The 13,014-nt window shown below is 36.4% G+C and overlaps 2 protein-coding genes across 2 annotated transcripts in view; one reads left to right on the plus strand and one right to left on the minus strand.

The window, feature by feature from the left end:
* Positions 1-8,441, plus strand: part of LOC132196594 (guanine nucleotide-binding protein G(o) subunit alpha) — a 36,639-nt gene extending 28,198 nt beyond the window's left edge. The window contains exons 5-9 of the mRNA XM_059619357.1: positions 91-219; positions 2,577-2,706; positions 6,086-6,239; positions 6,293-6,496; positions 6,637-8,441. Coding sequence (XP_059475340.1) covers positions 91-219; positions 2,577-2,706; positions 6,086-6,239; positions 6,293-6,480 — 601 coding nt within the window. The 3' untranslated portion in view covers positions 6,481-6,496; positions 6,637-8,441. The remainder of the gene's footprint in view (positions 1-90; positions 220-2,576; positions 2,707-6,085; positions 6,240-6,292; positions 6,497-6,636) is intronic.
* A 1,390-nt stretch (positions 8,442-9,831) lies between these two features.
* Positions 9,832-12,721, minus strand: LOC132196595 (uncharacterized). The gene is made up of 5 exons (XM_059619359.1): positions 12,283-12,721; positions 11,646-11,773; positions 10,730-10,875; positions 10,442-10,498; positions 9,832-10,259 (listed from the first exon to the last, which is right to left on the minus strand). Exons 1-5 carry the CDS (start codon positions 12,450-12,452, stop codon positions 9,948-9,950), a joined length of 813 nt encoding a protein of 270 aa, XP_059475342.1. The 5' UTR covers positions 12,453-12,721; the 3' UTR covers positions 9,832-9,947.
* Positions 12,722-13,014: the final 293 nt, after the last annotated feature.

The following is a 13,014-nucleotide window of genomic DNA, read 5'->3' on the forward strand; positions in this document are numbered from 1 at the left end:
CGTAATTTGCTCTCGGAAATGTATTGTGACGATTTCCCTCACACACCACAATCGTCGATCTGCATTGCTAAATCATATTGTCTTTTCCAGTTTCCTGGACGACTTGGACAGACTTGGCGCCAAAGACTACCAACCCACAGAGCAGGACATTTTGAGAACTCGAGTCAAGACCACGGGTATCGTCGAAGTCCATTTCTCCTTCAAGAATCTAAACTTCAAGTGAGTACTTTTCCTAGTGAAATTGCTTAAAAATGGAATTTTTGCTTATACCTTATACTGAAATAATTATAATGTTTGCATTATTTAATTACACTTTTTATTTTAAATTATTTAAAATAAAAATGTATATTTTAAATATTATATTTTCATTTACTCAGATTAAAGCATTTAAATTTTATTTTATTTTTAAATTAAAATTATTTATTTATAAATTTATAAAAATAAAATTTATGATGTAGAGTTTGGTCGCTCAGTTATAACAAAAATGAATGAATGAATTTTTTTTTTCATAAATTTTATGCACGTCAAAAATAGTTTATAAAAATTTCTACTGAAGCAATATCAGTCCTATGTCTCATGTAAGAAAATCCATGTTTGTTATTTTATAAAAAATTTATTATGCGATCCACTTTCTTCATTGTATCCAATAATTATTGAACTTCAACTATTGAAGAAAAGTTGAGGCAGAAAATCATATTCTGAACAAGTGTAGCAAATGAATTCATTCATTCTATTAAGAGGTTGATCCATCCGCCGCCCTTCTCGATAAACCTTCAAAGATCGTCTTTTCGTTTCTTAGCCAAGATAACATAAAACGCAGAAGCCGTTTCTGCGCTGGCAAGTTTCTCTCTCTCTCTCTCTATTTCTCGTCGGCAAACATAACTTTGACAAAGTTCCACGTCGGCTATCAATCCATTCTCCCATTTCGCAGAAGTCGTTGCGCCGAGAAGCGGGCAAATTTCATCCCTTTAAATCGATCTCAATTTGATGTGTGCGGGTCTTCAATCAAGCCGAACAAAATTCGCGCGCATCAATCTATTTTCGCGACCCATTCAGCGTGGAAGAAACGAGTTGATTGCGGGCGGCGAAAGCTGAATGTGTCCCTCACCGCCCCCGCGCGAAAAGACCACTTTTCGCTCAAAGCACGACTTGGGCCCATTACCTTCCTAGCTCCTTTTATTTCTCATGAAATATTCACCGGCCAAGTTTCTTCTCTGCGGCGGTACGTAATTTTATATTGTGCTGCCAGGCAACCGAACCCGGCCGCGTTGCGCAACTGGCTCCATAATTCATCGAGCTCTCTTTCTCTCGCTAGACGAAATTGACAATCACCGAGCTCGCCACCCATCCATTGTGTTGCTTAATTTGACAAACGTCAATTACGCGCCACGTGTATCTAAGCAAGTATGCGAAATTTATCATCAAGTGTCCAGAGAAGTTTTTAAATTTCCGTTTGAGAAATGGAAATTTGAAAGAGGTGGAACTTATTCATGCGAAAAAGGGGTTTAGTTTGCAAGTGAAAAAGTGATTTTGCCCTCGGCGAGAAAGAGATGAGAAGCGACGAAAAAGAAAAAAGTTTTTTTGCCTAGCAAGTTATTAATCATCGTGGATTTTTCTCGTCGGCAAATTTACATTTCTGCGAAGTTCTTTGCGAGCACTTCTTCTCCAAGAAAATGATTTGGTGTTATTAATTTTCAGTGAACTGTGTGAAACATGGGAAAAAGTAAACAAGCCCTTGTTTTCGCATTTCTTTTGCGAAACAAAAATTTGGAAAGTTTTTTTTTAACCTGTGCATCAAAAGCAATTTATTTTTCATGTCTTTTAAGGCAGCGGGAATGTGTTCGTGTCTTGTTGTAAGCAGGTTTCAAGAACCAAGAAATAGAATTATTTTTCAACTCGAACATTTAAAAAAAAAAATATATAATAAATTGAAACCCGAGGTTCGCCTGGTTTCAATTTTTCATGAAATCCAACTTCAGTGTTATCATTGAATGTAATATAAATTATTTTTAATATTTTTCATAAAACTTAAATTAATTATTACAATTTTCTATTATTTTGCAAATAACATTTATTTGTAATAGTTATTTTTATTATTTTCTTTTTTAACAAACATTTTTGCGTCAAACAGCTACATAATATCTTTTTTTTAAACTTGGTGCCTCTCTTTATAAAAAAAGACATTTTCAATTTATTTTAATGTTATAAGCGCTTTTCCCTATTTGTATTCCTATGAATACAGATAATATATATCAACTTTTTGCACTGTGTTTTGGGTCTTTTATTACGTTTTAATGATTATATTGTAGCATAAATTCACATCTCGCCGAGAATGGCCGGGAAGATTTTATTTAAATGAAGTGTGAATGTAAAAACCACTATATATTTATCATGCATGAATTTTAGATTTATTATTCCATTGTTGCCGAGGTGGAGAAAAGAGAAAAGCAATTTCACTTGTGTGTCTCCGGCTTGCAATTTTCTCTGCATTATCAAGTGCTACACTCCGTCGTCTGGCAGACGGCCTGTCAAATCGTACCCGTGAAATTGAATGCCTTTTGTACTTCTTTTTGCAGGCTGTTCGACGTAGGAGGCCAAAGGTCAGAGCGCAAGAAGTGGATTCACTGTTTCGAAGATGTCACAGCCATCATTTTCTGCGTAGCCATGTCCGAGTACGACCAAGTTCTCCATGAGGACGAAACCACGGTAAATAAAGCACCAATTTCATAAATATATTTATATATTTGCAGAGAGAAAAATTGTTCCATTTGGTCTGCTCGGTCAGCAGAAATACATAAAAAAGATATATCGTCTGGCCAGAAGTATGGAAAAAAACAGGGATAAAAAAAAATAGTTTACGGCGTAGATTTGTCAACATTCTTTTCCTTACTGAGTTAGCACCCCCATTCATTCTTTTCCCAGAGTTTGTTTGCGCTTTTTGCTTTGGGATTTATGTATCGACGGACCCCGCCCACCTGTTCTCCGTAGGTGATGTCAAAATGTGACTCGCTTGCAGAAATTCTAACCCAATTGTGTGAAGAGCAAAGTTGCTGAGCGGACCGAGAATGCGAGATGAATATTTGATGTTTGCGGCGGAGCGGGTCGGGGTCTGTGACGGGGCTAATGGTGCTCGGCGGATTTGCCAATTGGCCCGCCAAAGTCGCTGCAGCTGCCGCAAATCATTACACGGGCAGCACGCGTCTTGGCCGTTAAAAGTGCGGATTTATTGTCGCACGGCCGGATATTTCTCGCTGCACTCGGACGGCGTGTTTAAAATTAGGAGACGGCCTTCGGGTGAGATATTGGGTGCTTCGTTCACTCGGTGCTCATTTGGATTTTTATCGCGCGGCGTGCGAGGGAGTCGAACGGAACGCGAGGTGTATTTTTAGCCATGCATTCAATATGGTATACCACGATTGATTTTACGAGAGTAATTTTTGTTCGGCCGCTTTTGCTGAATAACGACGGCGAGACTGATTTTCTGAAATTCAAATAATCAAGCCGCCAACGCTTCTAAAATTGTGCAGATTGCTGAATTGGCAGAATTGTTATTGTTTTAACGTAAAATGAAGAATCGTATTGGAAGAGTTAAAGTCTGCAAAGTAACAGCCTTGTGAAATTTTTATTTTCCGTGCAAATTTTCTTCAAAAGTAATTTTTACACATTTTCTTGTCTCATTTTTTTTTATCTTAATTACGAATCTATCTTTTCATCTTTAATAAATTTATGGCTATATAATTTTTCTAAGGTTTTTTTATAAATAAATAATACAACAATAAAAAAAATTAATAAATTGCAATAAATAAATAAAATATTAGGAAATTTAACTACTCCAGTTACATTTCTAAATAGAAAGAGTCCGTTGAATTGTTGATAGTCAAGGTACGCCAAACAAAGGAAATCTCTTCATTTGGTTGAAAATTGACATCATTGGAAAATCTCCATACATTGTAGACATTTCCGTAAAATCATTCCTTGAGTTTCTTTTAATTGCCTTAGAACAAATGATGATAAAAATGCATCTTGTAATAAATGTTTTGAAAGTCACAATTAATAAGATGAACCAATTTTCTCTTCATCATTAATCAAAAGCAATTGAAAAGAAATGCCGTTGATTACTTTCATAAGAACAGAAGGTTTTTAATATTTCCATATCTTGAACATATCATTTGCTGGGGTTTAGCATCGAGACCAAAACAGAATTTGATCATTTCGTGGTCCTTAGAAATTGATAAATTCAATTTTAGATTCTTCCAATTTTTTTCTAGGTTTGTAATTCTTGGATTTGCATATTTAATTTCACACATATAAGTTTTGGTCTGTTATTCCGAAACCACGTCGTGTTGTTTCCCTCATAAGAAAATTCAACATCGGTTCACCTATGTATGTTTTATATCATATTTGGGATCAGGAAAATCGAAGTGCTTTTGATATCAAACGGCATCCATCATCCCTCGTCCTAAGGGCAGCTCGGTCTGTGGGCGAGGGATGGACATGCAGACGGCGTGCTCGACGCTCTCGAAGCGCTGCTCCGCCACTGAGCCGCTCTCTTCACCGTGCAACTCGACACAATAAAGCCCTTGATGCAAATCCGCTCTTCCTTTTCCCATCAAAACTCTCGCCGTGCCAATCAATAACGCGAATCGCACGCCCAGTTTTCCTCAACATTTGCCCCACTTTGGATTTTTTTGGGGAAATTTATTTTTCTCGTCATTTCAAAAGACGATTCCCAGTGGCGTCGGCGGCATCCGTCCGCTGTTATATTGTGTGACCTAGGCCGGAGCGCGGGGACGAAAAGGGGGCAACTCGGTCGGAGAGGGTGTGGTTTGAATGGGGCGGTCGTCGGTCGGCCCACAGCCATCATTGCAGGAAGCGGGCGCCTCCATTTCGGCGAAGGCACGGCGCCGACAGCGCCGTCGCCGATCGATTTTAGCTGGGGTCCGACCAGCCACCCTCCCACACCCGCACCCCCTTGCCGCGTATCCACGGGCAACCACCACTGCATCGGCCTCTTACAGGTGACATCTATGGGGAGCAACAGTTTCCTCTGAAATGCACGCACCCCTCAAAGTACATACGTGTAATAAACACACCCTCTAGTGAACTTCAAAACTGACACATCAATAATTTGTGTATAAAAATAGAAAACAAGTAAAACAACGTATTAAAACAAAAAAATATCTTCCAAAAAATATTAAAACTCATTAAAAGGAGGTTGTAAAAATAATTATTGTACCGATAAGATTAAAAAAAAAATTACATTTTTATAACTTGTAAAGAAATTTTTTGTAAGCCATCTTTTCGATGCCAAATATTTAATTTAATTTAAAGCTTTTATTAATTCTTTAGTAAAACTTGTGAAACTGAATTTTGCGCTCTATTACTGAAAATTAAATAATACAAAATCTGTCAATTTCTAACCAGTCGAGGATAAACTAAGAATTAGTAATTTAATAATTTATATTTTTCGTGCCGCTGGTTATTTTAATTTATAAATTTAACATTTAATTTAATTTGGTTATTTGAGGGACTTTCAATATTCACTTATAAAAATATATTATAATCATTTGTACATTATAAAAAAAAACTCCTCTTACCAAAATATTCATAACTGCCATCTCGCTTTGTGATTTTGTCCCTAAAGTCTTCAGCAAAATGAATTTCAGAATGCATTCATTCGACGCACGCATTGTCACCACAATTCACGCAATTCGCGTGTCGGAGGAGGTTAAGGGTGCTCGCGGAGGGACTCGCACTCTCCGGTCGGTCGGCCGGCTAATTTCGCAGCTTTCGGCCTGCTGCGAGGGAGGAAATGAAGCCTCGGGGCCGGCAGCGCCTTTTGTGTTTTGTCTGCCCCACACGCGCTGGGAGTAATTAAAATAAATGGAATTTCCACAGCCTGCAGTGCAAATTCATGCCGCTGGGAACTTTCCTCAGCTATGTATATGCGCGGAATTCCTTGGCTTTTTTCAAGCAATTTACTTTTTAATTTAATGAACATCTAGGGCGGGGATTTTGCACAATTTTTCTCTCTGCCTCCTTGAATAAAAACTGGATGGTTTCTAACTTGAATTTTTAATTTCAGAACCGTATGCAGGAGAGTTTAAAGCTGTTTGACTCCATCTGCAATAATAAGTGGTTCACTGATACTTCGATCATTCTCTTCCTCAATAAGAAGGATTTGTTCGAAGAAAAAATTCGCAAGTCTCCCCTCACAATTTGCTTCGCAGAATACACAGGTACTTTTGAGTTAAAGAAATTGATATGAAAATTTCACCAATCACATTTTCAGGGGCCCAAGAGTATGGGGAGGCTGCTGCCTACATCCAGGCGCAATTCGAAGCCAAGAACAAGTCAACCACTAAAGAGATCTACTGCCATATGACGTGTGCTACTGATACCAACAACATTCAGTTTGTGTTTGATGCTGTCACTGATGTCATCATAGCCAATAATCTACGTGGCTGTGGTCTGTACTAAGACCGTCGTTTTTAAGGTTGGTCCCTGGAAATTGAGTAAACACGGCCCTTAATTAAGGAGTTAATGCCACTTAACAGTGTGTGGACGCCCGTTAATTTGCCGCCAAAGTGCTGCTTAATGAGCTTTGCTATTAACACGTCCTCTTCTTCTTTCCAGAGAGCTGAATGTACACATCAACCAGTTTATAACTCGTCGAAGCCTCAAAATATCAGGAAGATTGCGTCAACCGAAAAGTTTGCTTGCCTTGTTCCACGGCCCAAATTCATCATAAAAAATTCACTCACTGGCTTTAAAATCCTGGATTTGGCGCTCACAAATCGTGCCAAAATTTTTAGGCTAAATTAGAACAATAATTAAAAATATTTACGCGTTACGGATGCCCACAAGTTTGTGAGTTACAAAATCAGTGAGTCGCTGACGACTAAAACGAGCAGCAGGCGCCGAGCAGCAAAATTCGGACATCGGCGCTCCGTAGATTTTTGCAAGCAACTTTTTATCTTCTTGTTTTTTTTAAAAAAGAAAACACACAAACTTTCATTAGTCGGTAGCAAGTATATATCTTTCGATTGGAAAATTTCCTGAATCTCTCGTAACAGCAGACAGATCATGACAAAATTCACAACTAAACTCTCATTCAGCATTTGCTTGGAATCATCACGCTGTTTCTCAAATCTTCCTTCTTGAGTACAAAATTGCGTAATTACTCAAAGCTGTGTCTCATGCTTTGTTAATTTTTTTTGTTCACTCGCAACAACTCTCTAAGTCTTATTGGGCACAATTATTTATTAATAATGATCTTAACCGGCGGTCAAGTTGAATTGGAATCCTTGTTGCACAAATCTATTTATCTGAAAATGACGATGTGAACCCTGCACAAGGTTGTTGCACAAAAACAAGCACAAAGTGACCGTCCGCCGGAGCTTTTTCTCAAACATTATGTTCCAGAGGGTGTTAATTGTTGTTGATTTGTATTCAATGACCTGTATCTCTCGATTATTAACGTGGAAAAGAACCAAATGAATGAATCTGATTATCATGAGATCTAGTCAGTCACACATGATTTCTGATGTAACGACATTTTTAACAAAATTTCTATTCTGTAACAAACAATAGAAGCAGGTTTGTAAACTGTACATTACTCATCTAGTGCGAACATTTCACACAGCAAGAAGTAATAGGGTAAGGAGAGTTTGAATCCCAAGCAAGATTATAAAACAAAGAACATTGTTCCAAATCCAAACTAAAAAAAAAATTATGGAAGTAACAGAAAAAATAAGTGTGTTGTGGCTTTTCTCTCCTGATGGAATTGTTGAAATATTTATATTAATATTTGGACGAGGTGTGAAGCAACTTAAGAAGATTTGAGGTGTTTGTGGTGCAAGACGAAGAAAGGAAGAAACAGAACAGTGCTTGACGCGCTTGTGGTGATAAACACAGAGATTTTAATAGGAATTACTAAGTTCTATGCCATTTGTAATGCATGCTTCACGTAGACTACGACATAAACAAAACAAACAAAAAAATGTACGAAATGACGCTAAAAGGAAACGAAATTGCCACTCATATCTTCAAGAAAATTGATCTACCTGACTATAAAAATCTGATTCACAAACTTGCTTTTGTTCTCCGAAGCATGTAAAAAAAAATATGTATTTTCTTGTAATAACCACGTTTTGGGACCTACTTTAGCATCCAAACACACACTATTCTCGCCACCTTGCAAATCTGGACCAGTGTTTTTGCGCATTGTTTTGTCAGAAATGCTATCTACTGTCAGATAAAATTGTACAGTTCATATTAGGAGAGCTAATTACAGAGGAAAAATGGACACTTGGAAATTATTCCGAAGATGAGTGTGGCTTATATAGTGTATGAAAAAAAGTGTAGTTGTTATACCTCTTGGTTGGTTTTGTTTGTCCTAGACGGAAAGATGTAATTGTAAAAAAAAAAAACTCAAAGAACTAGACCACTCTGCTTTAACGACAGGATATGATCAGGTGGGACCCGATTCTCTCTCGTTCGTAATAACACTTAAACTGTCTCTTGTTATAATTTATTGCTTGTAACAAACTTAAGGGATAATATCAAAACTCTGCTTTTGGGTCAGTTCTAAAAAAGTCTAGAGAAACTTTGTAGTAATAAAATCCATAAAAGAAGAAGTGCGAGCGTGCTTGGGATTTGTGCAAATGGTGTATTTCGTAAATATCATCATATTTTTATGTCTCTTTCAAATGAACAAAACAGAAAAGCTAAGCACGTTGTGTTTCCAGTGAAAGATGATGCAGAAAAAGAGATGTAAAAAGTTAATGCCTGTTGCAAAAAAGAGCGCGTTTGAGAAAAAGCTGCGAACAAAAATCGAACTAATTCCTCACAGGTATGTAGTCCAAAGTGGACAAAAATGCACTTACTTATAGTTAACGAAAATAAAACTTAGCGCACAATTGGCTTGAGCAAGAAACGGACAAATGTAATTATAAATACGTGACACACAAAAGAGCGCAAACACATAATTATACACACAAACATACACACACGTTTTTTTTCTCACACAAAAATCATGCATTTATTTTGAGGTGGCATTTTTTCAATGTCCGTAATCTGCATTTACTCTCGGTAACTAATTAAAGTAAAATAGCCTCGAATTTCGTACCCACACAAACACACACCGAACGTTTTGTGTCATCTTTGAATATTTGACAGACAAGCAGTTTGAATTTATATGATACATAAAATTAATTTGTACACGTGAGACACATCAGCATTGATTGTAAATGATTCACCGCGCTTGTCGAGCGTCGCTAATGATAACACGCCCGACCAACATTGATTAGATCAAAAACCACACACGTCGCAAATTAAAAGAAAAAAAGTTTCAATAGCAAGTAGTGGAGTCACTGATGCTTAATTATTACTCTGTATGACTATTATTATTACTGATGTAGATTATTATTGAAAGTGGGAATAACTGATTGAGTGGATTCAAAGCAAGGATCGCAACTTTAATATTGATTGTCATGGATATAATTATGGAATAATATTAAAAAAACGGATTACTACCGCAACATGAATGCCATATTGCTAAAAAAAGAAATAATAACTGTGTCGTCTGTGTATTGAAATGAAAAGATAACACGATGATTAAGAAAACTATTATGTATTTACGCAAAAGAGAAGAAAAAAAAGTGAAAAAATCGTTAAATACACTACCATGAAAATCAACCCTTTGGAAAACGCAAAGAAAATTTCAAATTTTCCTTATAATCCCACCTCTGTAATTATTATTATATAAATTAAAAATAAAAAGTCATTTTGTGTCATCTAGTATATAATATAAAATAAATGCAAGCCATGTTCTATGTAAAAAATAAGAAATGCGTTTTATTTTAAGCATCCTAAATCACAATGTCAGTTTATAAGTTCCAATATATATAATTTAATTAGAAGTAGCGTGAATTCTTTTAATTTGTTCAATCGGAGGAGGATGAATCAGAATGGCTGAAACTGCGGTTCCCGAGCGAGTCCTGCAGCACTCGGATGCAGACGTGCACCGTCCTGTGTGGATCGATCTTAGGGTAGGCGGGTTCGCCGGTCTTCTCGTCCTTGATGTCTTTGTACTCGATTTCTTTGACCTTTTCCATGTTGCAGCGGAAGGCGGTGATTTGCGACGGGATGGAGGTGAACACCGTCTTTGTCACGCTGATGCCCAGCGTCCAGCACATTTGAAAGCGCGCCTTCAGCAGGGCCTCTCCCAATTTGCGACCGCGGTGCTCTTGGTGAACCTTCAAAATTAATACGTCTTTTTATAAATAAAAATAATTAAAATGACAAAAACAGGAGTTAAAAAGAAAACTTTCTTTCGTTTTTTGAAAGGAAAAGTTGTTTCAAATAAAATTTTAATTAATTTAAAAAAAAAATGATATTCTAATTATATATTGCAAAGGGAGTTATAAGTTAAACTTACAGAAAGGCCCGCAGCGTCCATATAAATGTCTGTATTATACTCTTTGAAGCAGTTCACCTGTATACAAATACCATTTAATTACAAAATCCACGACTTAATAGTTAATTAATTATTTTTTAAATTAAACAAAATAACGCAAAATAATTTTACAATAAATATTTAAAAAAAATGATTCCAGCAAACTTACTTAAATGCTTAAATGTCTTTATTCAGTTAAATCTCTTTTTTTTTTAATTTCCACAAGACTTATTCATTTTAAACTGTTACTTATATCCAATTTTCAAGTACCATTTCAGAGATTTTTGCATAAGGTGCGAGTGCTCTAATGATGTTTTTGCCAGTGAATTGCTGCTCAATCGGAGGCGATTTTGGCGCATTTTTTACACCCAGCATCAGAACATTGACCCCGGCCAGAGGGATTCTCGCCTCGGTGACTGTAATCACGATTTTGTTAGTGTCATTAAGAGGGTCACATTCAAATAACATTTCCTCTCGCGCCCCACAGACGATCAAGAGTGAGACGAGCCTCTCGTAAAATAGCAGACGGGCAGTGAGAGAGGATGCGGATAGCTTATTTATTTTGCGGCGCGCCGCTTCACATATATACAATGACAAGCAGATATATAACTTTTGCGTTTGCAGTATATAAAACCGTGATTGTATTTATTATAATTTTTTTAAATGTCAGACAAGTATAGAATTCAAGGACTTCTCATAAAAAAGTTTTATGCGGGGAAAAACATTATTATTTTAATTCGCAGCTCAAAACATTATAAACTTTTTTACAAAAAAAAAATCAATATGTACATAGTTTTACAAGGTTAAATTGTAAAGAAAATGCAATTCAAATGTGAATCAAAATATCGCTGTAATAAAATTTTATTACAATATGTGATGGAATGAAGATAGGAAATGAAAATTTTGAGTTATAATTATGTTCTATTCATCACATGAGGCAAGGGTTTAATTAAATGCTTCATGTGTTGACTTAAGTAGAAAAAATTATACATTAAAAATTTTAGCTCCATAATACAAAATTTAAATTTATATAATTTAATTAATCAATGAAATGACATAATTAAATATGGATAAAAATTTATGTTTGTTGTGCGACTTTTATATTGCGCAAAGCAAGAAAAAGCAAATAATCTTATAATGAAAAATATAAATAAAAATTTGAGCAAATATCCTATTTTACACTCACTGGGTTTGCAGTCGGCACCTGCCGATTTCTCTGGCAATGCAATCAAAGTCAAATTCTGTTTCAGTAGATTTCTCCACCAATCGCCAATTTCAGCCACGGAAACCGGGTCACTTGACACTTCGCTGTTACTGCAATGGATTTTTTTTTAAATTTTATTATATGTAACATTTATATCAAGCGGATTAAAATAATTAAGTTCAAGAAAACTCTCTTTCTACAGAACACTATACCGAAGGGCCTTTTCAGATTAAAATAGTTTGTTTTCACGCTGCTCTAATTATAGTCACCGGCGCGCTACGTTTGAGCAGCCACATGCTTTTGGTATCACAGGACTAACTAAAAGAAATTTAGTGGGTGTGAAAATATTTCAGAAAATTAAACTGAATTAAACATTCATACTTCAATAAATAAAATTAATTAAACGGGTGATAAAGAATTTGCAAATTTCTTTATAAATTGGTTTTTAAAAAACCTCACTTTTAATGATATAAAATAGGAGCACCGCAATCATTTCAATTAACTTAACAGTGCAATTGAAGTTTATAAGGTGCACGCGACTCGTAACGATCGTGTGCACCTGCAATGTGATTTAGGTTGCGCCGGTCGAGCGTGTGTTTGTTCAATGAATATAGCCAACCTGCAGAACGGCTCCTCGTTGATGAAGTAGGTGGTCATGTGGTAAACAACGGACTCGATGAGGTCAGGACTGCAGTTCCTGATGATGTAGCCGGGCACCTGTTTCCACACCTGCGGATTGGCGCCCAGATCCTCGAGGGGAATCCGCAGCTTGACCGATTCCATGACCATCGTTAGTCGACCGAGCGACACACACTGCCTTCAATCTCGTGTATCTCGGCTTCTCACACTCCTCGGCTCGCCACAAATTGCGTCACGGCGTCCGCCACGATTTGGAAGAACGCAAATATTAAAATCGAGTCCCCTCTGCTTATTTAAATGTTTGAGACGCACTTACAAATTGCCCCCTGCCTTCTTTGTTTGATGTGAGCAAAGTGCAGTCATTGTTTAAAATTGCTTCTATTTCACTTTCGACGCGTTCGGAAAGGGCGCTTAGAGCAATTCAATTTTTTCAAATGAGATGTGCGTCTCGTGTAGAATGCCCTTGAAACTCAATGTCAGATATCCCTCCTATTCACTCTTGATCTTTTTAACACGAGGATAAAATATATTAATAATTTTGCCAGCTTTTTTGCTTAAATATTAAAAAATGAAATCATACTTGTTTGGTTTAATATTTTCATATATTATCCAATTGGGTCTTCTAAAATAAAATTACTCAAATAACCCATTTAGGCAGATGAGATTTAAGGAATTTAATCCGTAATAATTGACTGTAAATTATCTAAAAAAA

The sequence above is a fragment of the Neocloeon triangulifer genome, unplaced genomic scaffold (assembly GCF_031216515.1).
Source record: "Neocloeon triangulifer isolate White Clay Creek 2 clone unplaced genomic scaffold, ASM3121651v1 ptg000012l, whole genome shotgun sequence".
NCBI classification, from domain to species: Eukaryota; Metazoa; Arthropoda; class Insecta; order Ephemeroptera; family Baetidae; genus Neocloeon; species Neocloeon triangulifer.

Coding starts and splice junctions, on each gene's coding strand:
- LOC132196595 (XM_059619359.1), bottom strand. CDS start 12,452: ATGGTCATGGAATCGGTCAAGCTGCGGATTCCCCTCGAGGATCTGGGC. Junction 11,774..12,282: donor AACGAGGAGCCGTTCTGCAG/GTTGGCTATATT, acceptor AATCCATTGCAG/TAACAGCGAAGTGTCAAGTG. Junction 10,260..10,441: donor TGGACGCTGCGGGCCTTTCT/GTAAGTTTAACT, acceptor TTAATTTTGAAG/GTTCACCAAGAGCACCGCGG.